This window comes from Corvus cornix, chromosome 3 (assembly GCF_000738735.6).
Source record: "Corvus cornix cornix isolate S_Up_H32 chromosome 3, ASM73873v5, whole genome shotgun sequence".
Lineage (NCBI taxonomy): Eukaryota > Metazoa > Chordata > Aves > Passeriformes > Corvidae > Corvus > Corvus cornix.
Window position 1 is genome coordinate 75,326,487 of NC_047056.1, and position 22,159 is coordinate 75,348,645.

Consider the following 22,159-nt stretch of genomic DNA (forward strand, 5'->3'; position numbering starts at 1 on the left):
AGAGTTCAAAGTTCTAACAGAGCAACTATTTGCTTATTTCCAGCAGATCTGCAAATAACCAACTACAAAAGTCATCTTTTGCCACTTAAAATGAAGGGAAGGCAAGGCTGTTGCTGAGACAGGTATTACTCTACCTATGGCTAATGCACCCATTCCCGTCTGAGAGCAGCAGCAAACAAGGTTATGAAAAGAACATTTGTCAGTGCTCGTGTATAGGTACATACATGCATCTATACATGTCAGTTTATGAGTCTAAATAGAATGGGGGTGTTTAGACACTGTAAGTGAAGGCCATGAGAGGCTAACAATTAACACTTGAAACCAGAGTAAAAGAGTTCATTTGTACACTCTGTAGTGCCTTTCATTTCCCTAGATATTCCAAAGGGCATTTTTGATTTGTGAACTGCAACTCTGATTTGTAAGACAAGATTACGCTTCCTCCCACATACATTCCTCCTAGGGAGAGGAAAAAACCTGACAATTAGCAAAATTCCTTTTCTTTCTCTTTTGAAAGATACACTTCTGTATCATAAACCAAAGACTGAATTTCCAAATCAACAAAAAATACCTGGGAGAGTTTTTCCAACCACATCTCCTTGAATTCTGTTAGTAGTCAGAAGATATCTCTGAACTGCAGTGCTTCCACTATCTACTTCAAGGAATCTATTTTTTTAATCCTTCTTATAAAATAGGCTGTAATATAGCAAGCTGAACACATGATAAATTCTGTAGTAAGTTCATAATTATACCACCATAAAACTGTATCAAACAAAAATACAGGGACACTCAGAATGGTGTGTTCTAACAGTGCGTATTACCAATTGCTGTTTGAAAGCTGCAAGTTGCAAGATGATCAAACACTGGTGAAGTCAACAGAATGCTCTTTAAATACTTCATCATTTAATGTTATTAAAATAATTTCTTATTTGCATAAAGAATTTCATACGGCATATTATTTACAAAATAGCTCAATGTCATATAAAATTGTTTACATTCATTATAGGAACTTATTAATTATTCTGGCCAAATAACACAAAATCAACCCTATTCCCTGGATACGAACTATTTCTTCAACAAAGTCCAACAACCTGAATATTTTCCATCTTTTATTCCTCACTGTCTTTTACTGTCAGCTGTTATAACCTCCAGCCAAGGAAAGAGAAACAACTACCTTTGCTTCTGCCTTGCAACTCCGAATTGTTTCGCCTTATGGCTGATAAAAGATCAGCATTGGCATTATTGCCTTTTAAATGTGTGTAAAATTCTATTGTTTACATCACCAAAATTACCTTAACATTTGTTACTCTGTTACTGGGGTTCCATACCTGGCCTCTTCAACTTTCACTTGTTGCAATTTCAGGCTTGGGTACGTTTATGATTAAGCTCACAGGATAGGTGAATTGTTGCAAAACAGAAATATTTGAATGGAGCAGAATTTGCACAGAATTTGCTCTCTTTCAGCATCAATTTTGGCAAGAATGGGTGAATGACATTTTTCGTGAAAAGAACACTGTTTCTACTTTTATTACTCAACCTTGATGTTATGCAAACCCCTGAAATTACACACGTGAAATCAATGGGTATTACTGAAGTAATAGAACGTACATATTTCCAGTTTGAAAATTACCTTCTCTTAAAAATAAGTAAGTAGTATATTTGCCATACAAGAATTATGCCATTAATAGTGGCCAAATTCCATTTTTCACATTTTTGCACTTTCCTGAAGACATATAGTACTGCTCATGTAAAAATAACGCTGGCAAAAAACTTGAGGGAAGCAACATTTCTGTCTATGAAGTTTATGTAGAGAGATCATGAACTAAATTCTTTTCAAGAAACTCAGATAAAGAACACTGTAAGTTCTCTCAAGAGCTGACAGAGTGTAAACAAATGCTTCTACCTGCTATGGGAACTGGACTAAGCACTCAAGAAGTCTGCTGAATGAACACCTGGCATGTACAATATGGCAAGTGTAACAGTATTTATCTGCTCCCAAAATGCCAATGCAAAAGTGTCACCTCCTCTGCCTGAATTACAAGTTTTAAACAGACAGCTATTTCAGACATTAGCAGAATCCATCAGTAGTATGAGTGTGCTGATGTTCATGAACTTTCAGTACATTTTGAAACTCACATTAGTAGTGGGTCACTTCCCTTAAAGTGTATCAACATCCACCTGTACTCAAAATGTGTGAGTCCAGTGAACAGAAACTGAAAACCAGAGTAAAGATGGCCTTTGCTGGTATGCTATTAGGTATCAGAGTATGTTTAAAAATCAGTATTTGAAATTAAGATAGACAGGCTTATAGACACTTATACGCAATCCTTACCTCACTAGAAATCCAAATCAGGGAAGTAGAACTATCAGCCTCTGTGTGTGTGGAACAAAATACACTGTTATTTGAAGAGTAATTTCTTGAGGCCTCATATGAAGATGCCAATTGAAAACCACTGATTTCATAACCAAAGTGTCCACAACTGTGTTCTGCCACATCTACATTAATGTGTGTTAAAAGTACACTGTAGTAGTAACAAAACTCCATTTGCCACCATCAGCCAGCAGCTGTGTTCCCTGGCTGTGATTTGCAAATTACTACAAGCCAAATTTTAAAGTTTGTCAAGCACTTTCTGTAGTCTCTTTTTTTCAGCATAAAAGAAAATAAAATCTGACTCTATCATGGAGTTGGATGCACTGAATAATAGTTTATTCCTCTGTTCCAGAAAACTTTCTAGGTCTGAGAACAAGATCTTTGATAGAGGTAGTGATTTCCTGGAGCTCTTTTCGAATGCTTTCTGCTCCTTCCTCCTCTTCCATGTTATCTTTTGTGTCACTGTCTCCGTGTTCAGTTTTCTTAGTCTGGCTCATCAACTGTTTCACCACTAATCCGTGGTATTTGACTAACAGCAAATGCTGATCCTGAGAGCAAAAAATGGGAAAAAAACCAGGGAATGTCAATGTTACAGAGAAGGTAGACAGACCTATAATTAAAGATTTAATTTTTTAAAAAGCATTCTCCCATTCTTGGATAAAGAGAGTTAGTGATACAGAAATATATTTCCAACAAAGTATTTGACAACCTAAATTCTGAGAGATCGTCGAAGCAGCAGAAAACTGAATGTGCATCCATGCTGAAAAACAGGACAATAACCACTGAAGCATAAAAACAATGCAGTTAGTAAACTGCACTAGTTCTGGCACTATAAAATACAGAATTTCAGTATTTGCTCTTGAAGAGGTACATCTTTCTTTAAAGCTGCATTAGAAAAGTTTAAAAAGAAACGATGCTCTGGCTCAGAGGAAAGAGATTGTAAAAACGTTCAGTTGTAAGAATTGTAACATCCCCCAAGACAGGGCTGTCTCCATGGATAAAGGCAAAGGACTAGTAACAGATTCATTTTTAATTTTATAAAAGAAATTTTGGTGACAGATCCCTGAAATGATAGATTTGACATACAATACAGATCAGAGGAATTGTATATTCTGTACATAAAGTAATATTTAGATATGAAACCCAACAGTGTCAGGTTTATGCAGCAGAAATAGTGTAAGGCAAAACTTTCATGTTCTGTCATAGAAAAAAGGTAATTTCCCCTTAAAAAGCTAGAAAATGATACCTCTGGGATCTTGCCACTTAGGAAATTAATGATCTGTGGTACTGATCTTCCTGGTGCATGAAGCATACAGTGAGTTGAAAACTGAAATAACAATACTGATGTCAGGTGCAGAACAAGAGCTGGATCTTCTGTGACTTTGAGCTGTTCAATCAGAGCTTGTCTATGCTGAAACAGGACTTGCCTAAGCAACAAGAAGACATTAAACAAAAATATGATTCTATGATATAGTAGTTGACCACAGATGCTAAAAACTTACCTAACATCAATTAATTTTAATTTTCTCCTCTAATAGACCATTTATTTATATGAAATTCAAGAATAATTAAAAAGTGCTATCACTGGCATAGTTCAGATTTTGAAAGACCCCTAGAGAATTTATACACTATATTGCAGACAGTAGTGAATCAAGAAAATTAGCTAAATGTGAATTCTCCTCTCTTCCTTCTCCCATGGATTCAGGACTGCTTGACTTTCTATTTTTCAGTTAAGGAGTTCGGAAGGAGGACTGCCTCTTACTTACACAGTCAGTGTGACTGCTCCCATACTAACCAGATTTAGCAATATAGCTACATTTCATAGAATAAATAAAATTAAAGTACCTTTCCTTCTTTTTGTCTCCTTTTTTCACCATAATACCACAAATATCCACTGCAGAATCAAGGCACAAAAGAAAATCTTCTATACTCTATTAAAAACAATATAAATATTTAACCTGTGTTAGCAGATTATAAAAAAGTTTAACTACTGTTCACAATTAATCACACAAAAGATGACTGTGAATACACTTGAAATAAACTATAGAAAAAAGAGAAAGTAACATGTATTTAGTAGAAATTACCTTTGTTCATCTTGCAACAGCTCATATACTTAAATACTAACTCAAATTGTAATTCATTTGTCTTGGAAATGAAATTAAAAAATGAATACATGTTCTAGAATTATTTACAGATACATATTTTATTAAGAAACACCTCACTATAGCTTTTTGCATAAAAGAATTAATAAATAACTCTCCTTGTGTCTACACTGCCATAATCTGAACGTTTAGTTTTTTTTCAAAATATCCGTAATTTTACTAGTTAAGAAATACATGGGAGAACAATCAAGAACTTTGGGAAAAAAATACAAGAAACATCAACCACTTTACACTGGAGGTTCTCCCTCAGTTTGCACTCTTCTCACCTGCCCATGAAAGGCACACTGGATTCCATCAGGCAGCAAAGAGCCAGAGGTGACTATCAGTATCAAAATGCAAGATCAGCTTTTCATCTCTGAAAATTCACAGACATGAAAACACAACTCTCTCTCACTGCCTTACATGAATTCAAAAGATTCTTTTACCTTCATTCTTCATGGCAGCAGCAGTTATGTACTACACTATGTGTGCCAGCTATTTATTAGAATTGTATCAGCAGAACAGAAAATCTGAACTTGGATTCACTTTACCTTGCCATTCAGAGAAGTATGCAGTTTAGTTAAAGGACCTTTGGTATCTTCTGGCAGTTTACCTAAAATCTTGATTCTGCCCTGTATGGGACAAGAATAGAAATAATCTGTAATATTAATTATCTTTTTAGATTAGGCATATTTCAACTGAAGCAATTACTTATTGCACAAACATTACTGATCTACTTGAGACTGTTAGAAAGGAACTGTTATATCTGTACCTCACTTGTGATTGTAGAGTAATTTTCTGTTGTCATCATTGACTCAGATGCCAGGAAGTTGAAAACCAATTTGTAATGTCTGTACACAGGGTCTTCAACAAGTGTTTGGCAAGGTTAGTCTGAGTATCATCTGTTAAAAGAAGTAAGTGATTAAAGCCACTTATTACAGGTATCTGATTCCTATGATATTATCATAGCACTTTCTAAACTGGAGACTCCATTAACCATGAGTAGTATGAGAAAGTTATCTGGATACTTGAAGTTAACATCCCTTGTTTGCTGTAACATTCTTGTGGAACATTCTTCAGTGAAAAATGTGAGCTTTCCATTCTGTAAGAACATTTTAATGAGTTGCTAGTATTTCAAGGGTGTATCTGTATAAGCAGTAAACTAACTAGCCCTTGCACAGTCAATCCTCCTGAACCACTGCTATTGATCAAGTCAAAAGCATGCAAAGGAAAATTCTCCAGGACAAGGAGTTAAACAGAAGAACAGGCATGTGACTTTAAGACTGAAATACTGGAATTTAAAAAAAAAAAAGAAGCTACAGAATACATGTCCAAGAACAAAGGCTAATGGGAAATAATTCCATATATTCCAAAATACAGGAGTATCAGGCTGTTTTGCTAGCGTTTCCTTCTGCTAGAAGTTTTACACAGGGAAAATTCTAAAAGAAAGCTGAATACAGCAGAGAATCTTGGAAATGTCTACAGTATTTTCCTAATGCTAACTTTTCTGTCATGTCTTGCAAAGTATCCCCCTGCAAAACTAATCTACCACTTTCCCACAGACTCTCCTCAATCAGCAGGTATGTTCAGTATCAAACCCATGAGATTTAAACAGCAGTTTCTTCGAAACAAGTGGTATTCAATTCTTTCATTAGTGGCACAGCTGACAGAATAAAGTGATCTTACTAATTTTTTCTTTTTTTTTTTCACCTAGACAGTGAAAAATTGGAAGGAATGCAAATAGTTGGGAAAGAAAGACAAGAACAGAGTTATCTTGACATAAGATATAACAGAATATGGATATGAAATAAAGCGAATGTATTTCAATAACTGTGCAAAGTAATGGACTTCAGCATAAGGGCAGTGTTAGGCATAGTAAACACATCACAAGTTTTTTCTTTTTAGATTTTCCTTTTTAAACTCTTGCTCCTGTCTAATCTTTAATGTAGATTCTGGAATAAATTTAACACCCTTGAAGGAGCATATTCATTTTTCAAAGTATATATTTTGTACCTGTGAAATGCTTTGTTCCCTTTTCAAATAACCGAATGTTGTTGTACAAATTTGAGAATTCCTCCTGCAAGTCCTTCATAGCCTGTCTTCTGTTAGCTCCAGAGGAAGATGTTGAAGACGTAAAAACAGAACGCACAACTTCCTGGTAAGTTTTTGTCAAAGGTCTTAGAACAGGAAAGTAGAAGGGAGAAAACATTGAGCAAAGTGTGAAACTCAACAAGGTTTTTCCAAAGATATCAACAATAGAGAAAACTACCTCATTATGTAGTAAATGACTGGGACATGAATGTTATAGAATGGCAAGATAAACAAAAAGCAAATAATGGGAATCAGAAAAAAAAACCCCACAAGGAAATTAAAATTTACTTAATGGCAGATGTACTAATGTTACAGTACGTGTATAACATCCTCAGTGGGAACAAGGTGAAAGACAAAGGATTTTCAGAAACAATACTATTCACAAACTTTCAGGAGTCTCTGAACAAATTTCTAAAGATGCAGTTACTATTGCACTCCAAGTTTATTCGAGCTTGGCTATTGCAGTCTTATTATGTTCCTGTTGCTCTGAACATACATATACACATCCTCTCTGGTATGGAACATCTTTTAAAAGAAGTTGCTCATCTTTGCATAGCTCAGTTTGCTGACATAACTTACTACCCAGTTCTCATGGGTACCAGCGGAGACACAGACACCAGGAAACATGAACATATACCAAAGACTGTCTAGAAGATGAGACTGGTGAAACCCCAGCATGGATCAGTGTAAGGGAGTGAAAATACACCCATGAAGCTGAAAATAAGCTTTCAGGACCATAGTAAACAGAAGCACATTACTGTGTCAGCACAGCTTTCTAATATGTAAGACAGGTGTAACATGGAGATGTACAGAAAAAGAATATTGTGGTTCAGTTCTATCAACAAAGCACTTTTTTCTAATCAAGAAAACAGACTGAAGCATAGGTTCAACTGAAGTGAATCACAGATTTTCTAACTCCAGCTGAATTACTGAAATTACCTTCTTAGATGTTCAGCAATTTCTGTAATAAGCTCTTCAGGGCAATCCTGCATGCGGGTCTTTAAAACATCCTCAATTTCCTCTTGTGACATGAAAGGGAACTCCAGCTTCTTATTCCTACCTGTAGCGGCCATGAACAACAGTCACTGAGAAAACATTCCATTAAGTATTGCTGCAATTACTCTGTGGCATGAGACACTGGAAAATGTCAAAGTCCGAACACCACAGAAGAAATACATTATCAACAGTGGAAAAAAAGGGATGATTACACATGACAGTTGAATTTTACACACATGAAAAACTGACAAAATTTCCCTTTTGATCACTTAGTAGTTTCTGTAATAAACAACTTAAGTAGTGTATGAGGATATGCATTTTTGGTGAGAGTTTTCTTCAGACTGCTTGGCCCAGTAGTTCAGGAAACATAATGTCACTAAGACCAAATAGATTTTAAAACTGAATAGTGTTCCTACTTGAACGATTTCACAAGGTTGGTGCTTTTATTTTTTTAAACTCCATTTAGTAAGGCACACAATCATGTAACACAGTATCCTAAACTTGAGGTTACAGTATAAAATCTGAAACATGATAAATTAAACCAGACAAGGTGTTCCAGTAATAAAATCAACTTATATGCATATGATTTAGTGCATCTGTATTTCGGTTTTGCACAAAACATGAAGTTTTCCCGGTGCTGTAGAATTCAGTTTTTACATATAAGTATGAGATCAGAATGATGACAGAGAAGCAGAAAAGGACATGTTCCAGATGCACCTTAAAACAGGCTTATTCTGCACATAAAGTAACTGAAAGTACGGACACCAATGATGTTCCTCGTTGTGCCACAGTAGTAATGAACATACAAGGTTATTATAAACAAGTGAAAAGTGAGGTCAAATCAGGTTTTAAAAAGGATCTTATTTACATTTGAATGCTTTCATCTGATTTTACCTTCAGATTGTGGTTATAGCTATTTATTATAATACAGCAATACAAGCAGCAATAAGGGTAAAACAGAAAGCCTACATGAAAAAAAAAGTGATTGAACACTGTTTTACTCAGTAACTGAGCAGTGCTGAAAAATAATTCCATTTATATGTGAATTATAGTACTCTGAGAGCAGTATCAAACACAATTACTATACTGTACTTCACACTTCAAATATCATGTTTGAAAGTATTTTTCAGTCAGTATTGAAAGTCTGGACACTATGTATAAATGGAAGCACACATCTCTGGTTCTCCATCGAACGAAAGAACACAATGGCTTCATTCGCAACTACTGTTTGCTCTAAATCTAACAACGTTGGCTTTTGCTTCTTAGCAAGCCATTCATGCTCCTTGTAATAGTGAAGGTAGAGAAAATAGGGACCAATAAGAAGTGATATTAAAACTATCAAAACATTAGTTTTGACTGTATATTTTATCCCTATGAAGAAAAACTGTTTGATTGTGACGATTTGTTAATTTAGACCATTCATTTATCATACACTATGCAGCAGGTGTTACAAAATCAAGTGTAACATTCACCCCGAAGTCTAAGGCATTTCCGACATAAAAGAATAAATATAAAATATTATTATTTCCTTGACTTATATTTCTTTTTTAAAGACTAAGCTATACTTTTCAGTGAACATGTAATGTCCATTTAATTTAAATAGCAATATCATATCCATTGACACAATTTTAACTAAACAGTATTCCTATCTTGTTTGACATTTTATCTGATTTTACCTAAACAGTGGGGGAAGAACAGACGTGTAGAAAAAAAGCAATTAGTAAAATCATGTTGAATAGATATGAATAGATAGTTCCTAAAATAAAATGACAAACCTGTGGCAGTCCCTTGTGACTCTTCATCGCTGTCAGCATCCTTTCTGCCTTTCTTCTTGGTTTTCTTAATCTTTATTTCTCTGGCATTCCCACCGCCTCCTCCTCTCACGCTTCCACTGCCCTCTGGTGGGGAATTACTTGCTTAGTACACAGGAAAGCTGTAGCACTTAAAAAGTTTACAATACCATGGTAATTTATCTGTGTTACTTGTTAATGCTGGATTGAAAACCACAACCTGATTCTAAATACAACCTAGAAAACATATTCCAGAATCTTAGGGCTTTAAGTTTCATTCTTAAGAAAAAAAAGCAACTGAGGCAAAGCTTTGTTTAAGCTAATGTCATTAATAAACATGGCCACTAATATCAAATGCACATGTAATTAAAAAAAAAAAAAAAAAAAAGACCAGCGTCTTTCTTCAGCTAAAAACAGATGAGGTATCAGAGTTCATAACGTAATGGGGGATTTTCTGTTGGTTGAAAATAGCATCTTAGTAAGCATTTAGCATTTTTATTCAATGATGCTAAATAACTGAGCTTGTCAAAAATATTTTAGACAATGTAACTTTGTTAATTTTCAGAGAAAGAATCCTACACTATAAGCATTTATCCAAAATATTCTTGGAAGCACGCATTCAATTAACTAGAGCATGCAATCTTTTTTGACTTTTCCTAGATGACTACAGAGCAACGGGATGTTCCAGTTCTGACACACACATAACAAATTACTTTGTTCAGAAGTCCTGCAATCAATGTATTCAACTGCAGACAGAACCTCAATTTGCTATACAGTCCCTCTCCACAAGGCAAGCTGTTCTGGTCATTGTTCCCTTTTTCATAGCCTCTTCTGTTATTTTTTCGCTTGGAAGAAATTTAAACACCACGGTGCCTTACATGCACTATGCCTTGAGAAAGTAGGCATTTTTCCATTTAAATATGGTCCAAGATTTCAAGTAACTACATTATGTAACTACTATTGTTTAAGAAAAGGAAATACAAAGACAAGATGCTACTACTTATAAAGCTAACTGCAAAATTGGGGCTTTTCACAAGCTTATTTGAAATGTGACTGCACTACAGTTACATAAACCTGTTATGTTGGGGTGTTTTTAGGTAATGTACATTTACAGTCCATAATAAAACATTTCAGGGTAGTGCTTCCTGATGGTGTTAGCATGTTACCTGTGGATAGGAATTTGTCTAGACACGTAGTACAGGCTCAGTAGAGTCTCACTCCTCAGAGGGCTGGAAACCGAAGTAATTCTGACAGTTCAATTGAAGTTCAAGTTTCTCTACCTCAGCTATGGCCTAGAAAAATCTGCCATCTCTTCTGGCAAGAATAAATTTAATTTCCATGTCAACTCAGGCCTACTCATACTTTTTTTTTAAGAGTAGAATGTTCTATTTTGCAGATGAGTATACTGAATTAAGTCAGATGCATCTGCGCTCTAATTCTCTTACTTTCAGTAGCACAGTAACACGCTGCACGTGAGTTCAACAGATTTCTCAGCTGTGTTGTAGAAACACAAGAGCAACATAAAGTTTTTGGGACTCAAAATGCAGTCTTCAGACTGAATACTGTTTTAAAAGTCAGAAGAATTTCAAAGGGTTAAACCCCCACATTTTTATTCTTCCTTCAATTGAAATCTATTCCAAACAGTCACCATACAAATGGAGTAAGGTTTGAGATTAATTTAATCCAGGATATACCTCAAAGTAAACTGTTGTTTTGGGGTGACTTAATCTCCAAGTAACTGTTACACGTGCAAACAACAGAAAATTCTATGGCATGGTTTTCCCAGAAAAGATGTCAAGTATTCTTCAAAAAAAACCTCAAAAAATCATTCTCAATTTAGACAAAGTTATTTTGGACTCAACATCTCAAGACTAATAATAAGAAATATATTAATTTTCCTGGATCCCTGAAAATTAGAGACTAAAAGTGTTATCTATACTGTGTAATAAAACATGGCACAGAGGTCCCTGAGGTAATACTGGTTTTATTCAGTCTTATGTGATCACACTGTATAAAATAATAAATGGACACAGGATTCCTTGCTTCTAAAAAGTTACCTTGTGTTGAACTAACTCGAGACCTTTATGGTACTACCTCTGCATTTCTAAGTCTGAAATTAGTTCTCATGGGCATAGCTGAGATGTATCCACACCCACAGTATAAAGGTAAGTGGTTGGATTATTTCTTAAATATCTTAAGCAATGGACTGGAAGCATTTGATAGATTACAAAATATACTAACTTTATATTGAGTATGTCCAAGACAAAACAAGTTTGTTGTTTGTTTTTTGCTTAAGCTATATATTGATGTTTTACCTGTTGCTTTCTTTCTTCGTTCATCCTTTTTGTCTTTTTTATTAGCATATGAGTTCTCTAAACAAGAAGCCTGTTTTAAATCTTCTTCAGTGATTAAATTAACAGGGTTGTTTTTGATTTCCTAAAATGAAGAACATGCACTTCATAGCAAAAAGACACACATAGCAATGGAAGAAACATAAACATTTTAAGCCATTTGCCATTTTCAAGCGCACTAATCAATCAACATGTTTTCCAAGTGCAACACATGAAGAGAAAAACTGTTAGTGTGACTGCGCTTCCTGAGCGCACCAGAATGTACATTAAATCACACCCATTAAATATAGAAACCTGTTGTTAAGTTGTTTTGCTTTTTCTCCAGTTGAATTTCAGATGAGATGTACAGAAGTGGTAACAGCGACTAGAAAGTCACATCAGCTTTACCCCAACACTCAACGTGAACTGCATCTTGACCAATAAAAAAACCTACTGTACCTTTTCAGCTTTCTGTTGCATCAGATCAGAAAAGAGGTCAGCACAGGTGCTTAGAAATTTCTCACTGACTGCAATGGTGTCACTGAAGACTAAACCTGAAGAGCTTTTGTTTAAAGATCTCATCACTTGCTGAAGCAAAATCCCAACATCTTCCACTGACAATGAGCTGGGCAGAAGAGTCTAGGGTAAAGGAAATCAACGTACAATAATCTTGTATGTGGATAAACAGAATACAGATGTGCCATTTGACACCTGATAACTATTTAGAAAACACTGCACTTTTCAAATAAAGGTAGTAATTTAAGAGTACACACTGTTTTAAATATTCTAGCATCACAAATCAACATTGCTCTAGAAATATGTGTTACCTCTGGGCAAATGCATGGCAACTTCTTCAAACTGAAGCTCAACAGCTACAGACCAAACACATTATACATATGTGTAGTTTCAATAAAGTATCATTTGACACAAAAATAAGAAAAAATAAATAAATCCAGCAACAACCGAAAGGATTGCTTACTGCTACATCTATCCAGTTTCCAGAGCTGATGGCTTCCTCCACAGAGGCTTCAACTTGATCCACAATTTCTTGACCAACACAAGCTGCTCGCAGAAATAAGAGTTGTGCGGACTTGTATCTTTTTTTAATGTAGCCTGCTGGGTCAGGGATGCCAAGTCTATACAATGCATCAAATTCTATAAAATAGTTAGATGTCTGTTAAAATTTAGTTCCTTCATATACAGACAAGATCTTATGTGATGACTTTATGTTGAAAGCAGGAAATGAAGAGTTACACATAGTTTTTACACAAGTAAATGCAGCCTTAAGCTAATGCTGACCTAAAACTTAGCTCAGTACAAGCTACATCTAAATGTTGTTAATAGAAGTATGAAAATTAAATCATGGACATGACTTTGGTCTGAATTTAGAAAACTGTTTTTTTTCAGATTCTTATACCATTAAGTTTATATTTGCAGTCATACCTTTCCAAAGTATTCTAATATAGCACAAACAATATTTACAATACATGCAGTGTCCAAGTGTTTTGTTTTCAACTATTTAGCCGTTCTAGTGTGGAAAACATTCAACGACTGACACATACTCCATCAGTCAAGCAGTATTACAGGAACACTTAATACTATCACTGTAAGTTATGGCAAACCTTTCTAATCTCCAAGAGCAACTGCTACTTAGGGACTGACCCCTTGGGACCATAAGGGTACATTCCTTTCTTTATTCAGATCCACATTTTCCCACAGGTCGTGGTGCTTTAAAACACCATCATCCAGCATCAGCTTGAAGTTAGATAGAATTGTTTGGATTCAAATCAGGACACTAGTGCTATTCACTCCAGTTCTACAAACACCACTGTGGAAAAAAATTCTTCCTGAGTACTGCACATTTGGACTATTAGCAGCCAAAGTCTGGTTGTAATCAGGACATCCAGCCTGAAACTCCAGCCACGATGATCTGAAAACTCTACAATGAGCAGGCTAATAAGTGTTTTCAGAGCAGTAATAGAAGTAGCATTTGTAACCCGTTTTTGAGGAGTAGCAACTGTTTAGCAGTACGGCTCCCTCCGCTGAGATACAGCTCATTGTGATACAGTAACACACATCATTATGATCAAGACAGTCTTTTAGCAAAGGACTATCAACCACTGTATTGATTTCCACTTATCCTTATGAGGCTTCACTCTAAGCACAAACTAGATTAAGATAAGACCAATTACCTAAACTAGTTTTAGAAAGCTATTTTATCTGTAAGAATATAGATTAATTACCTAAGTAACCATTCTGCTTGAAAAAGGAATCCACCCAGTTGTTCTGTGTCCTGGAATAGATGTCTGGAACAAACACAGCCTTATCCTGTCTCCCACCAACCACGGTGCCTTTCAGACGACCAGCGTTAACAAGTTCTTCTAGCAAAGCTACAAGAGGAAAATACATGAAGAGACATTTCCTAAGTCAGTATATCCATTAATCAAAAGATAGTAATTATTTTCCCTGGTTTGTTTCTTCTTTCTTCCCACCAATTCGTGCTTCTAGTGAAACAATGCTGAGCTCTATCAATTATTTTTAACATTTACGAGAATTTCTTCAGGAAAGCTGTGGAAATCAAACAATGTTTCCAAAGAGTGAGCCGAAAGGGCAGGATCAAAATGTTTTTTATTGAACATATATCTGGCCAGTTTTAGCTTGTAATTTAAAAATGCAGACATAGAAGAATCTTTCTCTAGCCAGAAGAGTAGAATATATTAGCATTTTATTAAAAATTTTCTCTTTGAATTCACCTCTTGCATGTCAACCAAGATGGAAAAAAGAGAGATCTGAACATACTAAAATTACATGAAAAGTCATTATCTAAATTGCGTAACACATTTGTCAATAATAACCTTTGAGAAGGTACAAATACTGCTGACAAAGAACATATTGGTAACTGGTAGTACCAAAGTACTAAGCACTTCTCAGTGCTAAATAAGATTTTTAAAATCCATTAAAGTTGCACAGGAATATCTGATTTGCCTCCTATGTTCTGCTTCTGCCTTTTTGTCATACAAGAGATGTATTTAAAAAAATCAATGACATCAACTGCCAACTCTGCTGAATTCTAGAGCTTTGCCAGATGGCTATTTTTACACTCAGTTTATGTTCTTTTCTATTTCATTAAAAGACAGATTTTACTCTGGAACAAAACATCAAATGGTATCACATAGCAAGTCCTCTTCCTCATTAAATATGAGCAGCAGCCAACACTACAACATGCTTAGTACAACACACAGAGGTTTAGCTCACTTATGCAGGGAAGTTTACCTGAAAACCCCGTTCCAGAAGAAACAGTGCATATTAAATCATGATAGTTTTTGTCAGATATGCCCATAGTGAAGATGAGCCTCTGTAAGCTAGCAGCTATTGAACACAACTGCCACTAGCAAAGCTGAACAATACTTACACTGAAAAAATGCAGAAGAAAGAGAAACTGATTTAAACAAGATAGATCTTTATGAAATTTAAGACAAGAGCCAGAAATCATTTTCTGCCATGGTTCAGTTACACTGAATAAAATGGAGCTTATAAGACCAATTCTGGAAATAAAATTAGATTTTTATACTTCCTAATATTTTAGTTACCATAGAAAATAGAGTCAGTGTGCCTATTCCTCTTAAGCAATTGTCATAAAATATAGATTGGTTCTCTGTTAAAATTTAAACTTGTTTTATTCAAAGTTTTTAGGAAAAAGAATTAGACTTCACTACAGCTCCACAAAATTGGCTGAAAATCTATTAATGGACCAAAGTCTTTAGGGAATGAAGATGTCAGAAGAAAAGAAGTAAAATGAAGGTATCAATTAAATTCTGTATTTAGCAAGTGTCAGTTCTAAAACTCCAGGGCAAAGGAGTACTCTCAGAGATTTCACAGACCCTGCTACAATTATATCTGGACAGTATTCTGTTTTAAAACAACAGGACCTCTGTAGAACAACCATAAAGTCACACTTATTTTTAAAGGTGACCAAGTAGTCTGTAGTGTCCTATTAGGTCTCTGTCACAGTCTGGCAAAGACGGTAAGTGTCCCTCTATGTCTGTCCCACACCAGTAACATAATGCTTAGAAATGAAGAACATCTGTGATTTCATTATGCTTTGTAATGAGTGTTTTAAGTGAAAGAGTTTCTCATTTCTAAAACTACTTTTTATCATGACTTTATGCAAGCTTAAGATAAATAGCAGCACATCTATGAGACAAAACCAAAGAATAATGTTTATCCTGTCTAAACCCAAGTGTTGATTAAATAATTAGCTGTTTGCAAATGATACAAATATTACACTGAACTTACATTTTTTTTCTGGAAGAGACAGAAAACTGACAAAGACCACTTTTAAACACATTGCTAATAGTGACAAACATAAAAAGCAAAAACTTAACATCATTAAAAGGCACTTTTCAAGTTTCCATCATTTCTGAAATTGAAATGGCATCTCAGCAAATGGACACAGTAATATCAAATGTGGTCTGGCAGTAAACAAAAAGATAAAAAGCTCTTTGAAACTTAAGAAACTGCAGAGGTAATGAGAAACAGTAAGAAAAACTAAAGAAAAAGATGAACAAACTCACTAAAGACCCCCATGAAAGTACTAGAAATACATATTGTGATGATCACTGGTGTTAGGAAAACAGCTGAACTTCAATTCACATTAATACGGTACACGATCAAAGCATGATGATGTACTTGAAGGACTTATCTGAAACAGACTGTCACCAAATACTGAAATTTGCTGGGTATTGAGACATTACTATAATGCAATTGAACAGACTTTCCCTTTAATCTATGAATACCTGGATGGCATATTAAAAAAAAAAATAAGTGGAATTTTAAATTTATTACGTGGAAGCAGAATGTTTATATGATTTTATTTAAGTACTAAGATTTTAATTTTCAGAATAAGCTTGTGGCAGAGAACCAGAGAGTAAGCAGAGAGATACCTCAGTGGAGCTAAAGTGAGCAATGCCCTGAAGGCAAAAAGACCCAATCAAACAAGAGAAGCGTTAAGGTTCATGAGTAGACATAGAAAACTATTAAAGGATTTTAAAGACCAGCAGCACTTGGTCAGCCAGCATAGAAGACTAACGATGCTTGAAGCAGCATTTTAGAGAGATAGGAGAGGGCACACAAAGCGACAAACAAGTAGTGCTTAAAGATTGCAGCAGCTGAATAGGGAATCTTTATGCATTTCTATTTAGAAAAGGAACTGTGGAAAATAAAAACAAAAAGTTTAAGGATATGTTTTATCCCTCAGCATATGAAGTCATTTAACTAAGAGTATAACAAAAGCTTTGCCTCCATTATGACAGAAAAAGTCAGTAAATAAAATCCTGAGCAGTTAATGCCATTTGGCTACAGAAAATCTGTTCCCTTTTGTGTGCTTCACTGATAAAACTGCTAGCAGCTAAAGGCAAATAATGAAAGAGATGAATAAATAAGTACTGTACTTCTTGCATCATTCTGCCCCCAGAGGCATCTTGTCAACAAATGTTTTCATTGCTTTGGATGGAGAGAACATCCCTTCAGACGAAGGGTTTAATACTTTCTACGCTAAAGAAAAACACACTGTTCTGTATTTCAGAATTAAGGCTACATACCAAAACCCTTCTCTGAAAGCATACTTCTAGCAATGAAGAATGGATTTCCTAACAAACACACGAAATATTCTGAATGAAACTCACAGTAAAGTAAGTGCTCTTGAAATCCATACCGAGTGATCAAGCTACTTACAGGTGTAGGCCTTGGAAAAAAAGAAAAAACAAAACAATATAAATTAATGACATGAAAGTGATGTGGAGAATCCAGAAATAAGAGAGGTTACTCTAGATTAACAAAATTATGTAGCATCTTAGCCTCAAGGTGCTACACTAATGTTTAAAATAGCTTACAAAGTTTTAATTTTGAATTACTGTGAAGTTGTAAGACAAAGCTATGATAATTAATTGTAAGAAAACTTCTGCTAAGTTTTTCTACAAGGTGACACAGAAATTTACTGATTTAATAAGAAAAACTTGTCTATATTCACATGTAGCAACCTCATCAATAAGTAACTGACTAGGGAGCAGTGGAACGACAAGAGGATAGATATTCTACAAGTGAAAGAACTACAGATTGTCATTTTCTTCAGCCAAAATACTAAAGTACTTTGCATACTGTATATTGTTATACGTCCCTCGTTCTCATTTCAAAAGGGGGTCCCCATTTCTAACAAGTGAGTCTAACACTCACTTAACTGAGTGTTGGTCCCAGGAACTGAACTACAGTTAGGGGAATATATCCATAGGTTTTTATTTTCTTTTCTTTTTCCATCACAAGTGAATCTGGCCCATAAAGACCTATAGCAAAAATACTTTAATGTGTGGTTGCAGCCATTGCAATTTACCGAGTAATTGCAGTGAAGAGCCCACGAATGCGTGCTCGATGGCGGGACACAAAGGCTTCTGTAAAAATCACCCCACGGTTTTCCTGGTCTAGTTGTCCATGAATAATTCTGCCCAAACGCCTGGATAATGCCTGTAAATAGACGAATTGAGCTTTTCTAAGCATGCCTTCTTCCATAACATATATGGGTATCTAACACAGAGAACTTGGCAGAAAACAGAAGTATGGTTTGCAGATGCACAATGAAAACTAAGATATAACATTAGCACTGATTTTGTACGAAACAGTGACTTACAGCCATGGATGCTGCAAAGATAAAGAAAGAAGGTGGTCACAACCAATTCTGCATTTGCCAGGTTGGTGGCTTTCATCACCTGTAACAGGAAGTCTCCTGGAAGGTCGTATGCCTTGCAGAGTTCCGATATTGTCACCTGCCCAGATTCCTGTAGTTTATCATTTATTTCTTCCGCTAACTGATCCAGATAACTCCTTTTGTAAAAACAAGAAAAAGACAAGACAGCACATTAAGTGTGACATTCAAAGTCAACCTCAAGATCACATACTGAATAACTGGTCTATTTTAATATACCTCTTTCTGTTGCATCTTTGCAAAAATAAACTGAAAGTTATTTTAAATGAATAAAGGAGAACAGTGTAAGTGAAAATGGGTGTTGTTTTTTTTAAAAAAGCCTGTGAACCAGGTAGCTAGTACTAAGATGGGCCATTTATCTACTTGTATGAAAATTTTAAGAAAGAGAAAACACCATGCCAACGAAAATTAGAAAATGCCTTGAGCAAGCAAGACAGGTCTTAAGAATTTCAAGAGAGCCAGGAACTTCATGTTCTTTGACAAGACCAGATCCTGAAGCTTGATCAATCAAAAAGACAACCCCATAAGAGTATTACTCCAGTGGTTGTTAGTGTGCTGAAAGCCATGAGATAACTAGCTCAAACATCTTAGGCTTGTGAGGTAAAACAAGAGGTGAAAAGGTTTGTCAGTGGCTGAGGCAGACAGCAAAGCCAGAGAGCAAAGGAGATCTGGCTGCTGTACACAAAGACACTGGGTAAGAAATGAAGGCCCTTGAATGTAGGACAGTGAACACAAATGTTCAGTAAGGCCTTTACACAATGGATTCACTGGATGCTTTGCTGAAATAGGCTTCACTTGCCTAAAGTAGCTCTGATCACCACCAAATCAGCCAAGAAAAAAGTATTTCACTTCAGAAGCAACAAAGGTTGGACACTACATTTAGTCTGCATTTTAAAAAATAAATACAGCATGAATTATACATATTGCTCCTGAAGGTACTCACTCGTTTATAAGCTGTCCCAGAACAAGCTGAATACCTTTTTCAGATTTAACTATGTCATTAGCTCTGTTTTCAATGTGTAGAAGGTCCACATTTATTACCTAAAAAAAACACCTCTTATCAGAACTTTAAATTGAAAATCATTCTCAAACATTGACATGTTACTTACACATTCCTATACCTTGAGGAAAGATGCTTTTACTTTTTTCTACTGTTGCATACACACACACTTATCTGTGTTTTGGAATAAAGCACCAATGCTTTAGGGAAAAAAACTCTCTTTGCAACTGTGGCAAGGTTAAAAGAAATCTATATAATAAAAAAAAAAAATCAGAAAGTGATAAAAAAATACCAGAAAATAGAAAACTGCTTTTCATGAAGGTTTTCTGTTTCCAAGTAATTTTGCTCAAGCCTGAAGGGAAAATTAGCTGCAAAGGAATACTACTGGAGGACAAAGACTAGTGGAGACAAGAGAATAATGAAGGAAGAGGGAAGATCCAAAGAGGCATGCAAAGCTAATTATGCATGCTCCTGCAGCTTTAAATTTAAATGGGTAACATATTTCTTTTCTGTCTGCCCTCCTTAGTTTACAAAGAAAGAGTTCATAAACAAAAACTGTATATATCAATGGCGATTTCAGAAGTCCTAGATTATCACTAAGCAGAGAGTTTTCAACAAAGCAATAAATTGATGCATTAAGTAATCTGCAGTACCCTGACATGAGCTACCAGATCTTCATAAATTTGTTCTGTTTTAAAAAAATAACTTAGCTGGAATATAACTAATAAACTGCATACTCACAATACAAATGGTGAAGAAAATAGAGAAGTATAAAGTTTTTATAACTAAAGTTACCTGTTGTAAGTCGACAATGTTAACTCGACCTTCAAGAAAAGTTAAAATACACTTTTAGTACATGAAACATATTTGAACAGATTTAGAATATAGTACAGCTCATTGTGCACACAATATTTAATTACTTTTTCTGTAGACCAATTAAACTAGTCCATGAGTACCCAGAGATTGTTAAAACTTTCTACCTTTGCATGATGCTACTAACAAAAAACCCGGCAAATTTTAATTTAGTTCAAGCTGTCCCACTGGTATGATAAACAATGGCATAACACAAACTGAGGCATACCTGTGGTAACAGAGAGAAAATGGCTAATCTGTATGAACATAATAAGAAGTTAATTTTTCTAAACTTATGATATTGTGAAACTCATCCTTAAGTATAACTCAAAGTACAATACACTGCCTGCTCATTAAAGCCATCAACAAAAAGCTGTCTGAAGAGTACTTGCTTCCTTATATATCTAAGTCACATCTTCCAATACAGGTGGCTCTTTACATGGGTAAAATAAAACACCTGTCAACGATAATTTGCAAATATTATTATTACTAATGGTGTGAAAGGAAAATGACCTTGAAATTCCAAGACAAGCCCAAACATCTGGGCCAGGTACTTAACTATATTAAAATGCCAAATTTCTTTAATAAGCATTTTTATACAACTTTTATGTCAGAAATTCTGCATGTGTGAAAATAAACCAAGTAACATATCTTGATATGCTTACCTAAAACCTTGACACAGATCTGAAGTGAAAATAAAATAGCAGTAGATGAATTATTGTGTAGATGAAGCAAATGGAAGAAAGCTTTTTCTGAAAGATTAAGGGCACTGAAAACTTTCAATTTCTTTCTGTAGCCTTTAAAATTAACTTCCAAATACAAACGAAGAAGGAAAATGCCACACTTACCACCACAAACATGAAGCTCATCGTGGATCTCCTTAGTAATCTGTGCTGGAGTGACATACTCCTTGCCATCAAGAGTGTGCACTACTTCCAGCTGCTTTTCTGCTATCAGCTTTGTGACAATTTCTATACAGTTCCGTTCTGACAATCTATCAACAGCAGAAGGAGCCAGCAGTTATTCTAAGGAAGTACGTGCTAAAATTACCTTTAAATTGATGTTTCAAATATGCTAAACACGGGAAGTACAATGAAGATTACTTGCGGTTCTTTGCGAATATACTTTTTCAGACAAAGAAACTAATGTCTTTATCCTGCTTATCACCCACCAAATCATCCATATGGCTTCACTTAGGGGAGTCATCTCTCCAAAACTTTTACTCTCCTCCTGAGCAGTTGTCAGCCCTGTCAGTCGTAAGAACGCACCTGCTGGTGAATTTAGGAACGCCTATACTTACGGAATCCGTGTCTTTGATACTTCTGCGCGTTTTTATTTTACTTTTGCGCATTTCGGATTTATTTTTAACAACAGCAAATTCTGGGCAACTACCTCAATTGGTCAACCAGACATAAAGGAAGAAACCGAGCTCTGGTGCCGTGACGATTTGAGCAACTCGAACTTAGGTGTGACTACACACTCAGTCGGTTCCGTGGGCCTGTCCGCGCTCTGGGGTCCCAGATGGGCCCGCGGGGTTCCCGGCACTGACACAGGGACCTGCGGAGGGGCCGTACCTGGCCGGGCCCCGCGGGGGGCCCGGGCCGGGGCCGCGGGGGGAGGCCGGCGCGGGGAAGGGGAGCGGCAGGCAGGCTCGGTGGCGGGGCCGGCGCCGCCCTGCTCACCTGTGGGCCACCTCGGCGAACTGCGCCCGCTGGAAATCGGCCGCCAGCCGCCGGATCTCCTCCCAGGCCGCCGCCATCGCGCCGCGACACGTCAGCCCCGGGAGGGCGGCGGCGGGCAGAGAGCGGGGCCGGTCTCCGCCCGCAGCGCCGCCCCG

The 22,159-nt window shown here is 36.0% G+C and overlaps 2 protein-coding genes across 3 annotated transcripts in view; both read right to left on the reverse strand.

Annotated features, from left to right (window-relative positions):
* Positions 1-2,414, reverse strand: part of FHL5 (four and a half LIM domains 5) — a 28,614-nt gene extending 26,200 nt beyond the window's left edge. For both annotated transcript variants that reach the window (XM_010403879.4, XM_010403888.4), the window contains exon 1: positions 2,330-2,414. The gene's annotated coding sequence lies outside the window, so the exon portion shown is untranslated. The remainder of the gene's footprint in view (positions 1-2,329) is intronic.
* On the reverse strand, positions 793-22,126 carry UFL1 (UFM1 specific ligase 1). The gene is given in 20 exon segments (XM_010403867.4): positions 793-2,916; positions 3,615-3,795; positions 4,214-4,299; positions 5,061-5,141; positions 5,282-5,349; positions 5,352-5,411; positions 6,523-6,686; positions 7,540-7,660; positions 9,372-9,494; positions 11,702-11,822; positions 12,176-12,355; positions 12,696-12,871; positions 13,960-14,106; positions 17,401-17,459; positions 18,102-18,232; positions 18,475-18,589; positions 19,414-19,511; positions 20,266-20,294; positions 21,171-21,316; positions 22,005-22,126. Coding segments are annotated over 20 exon segments (2,376 nt in total). The 5' UTR covers positions 22,082-22,126; the 3' UTR covers positions 793-2,703.
* Between the last annotated feature and the right edge of the window lie 33 nt (positions 22,127-22,159).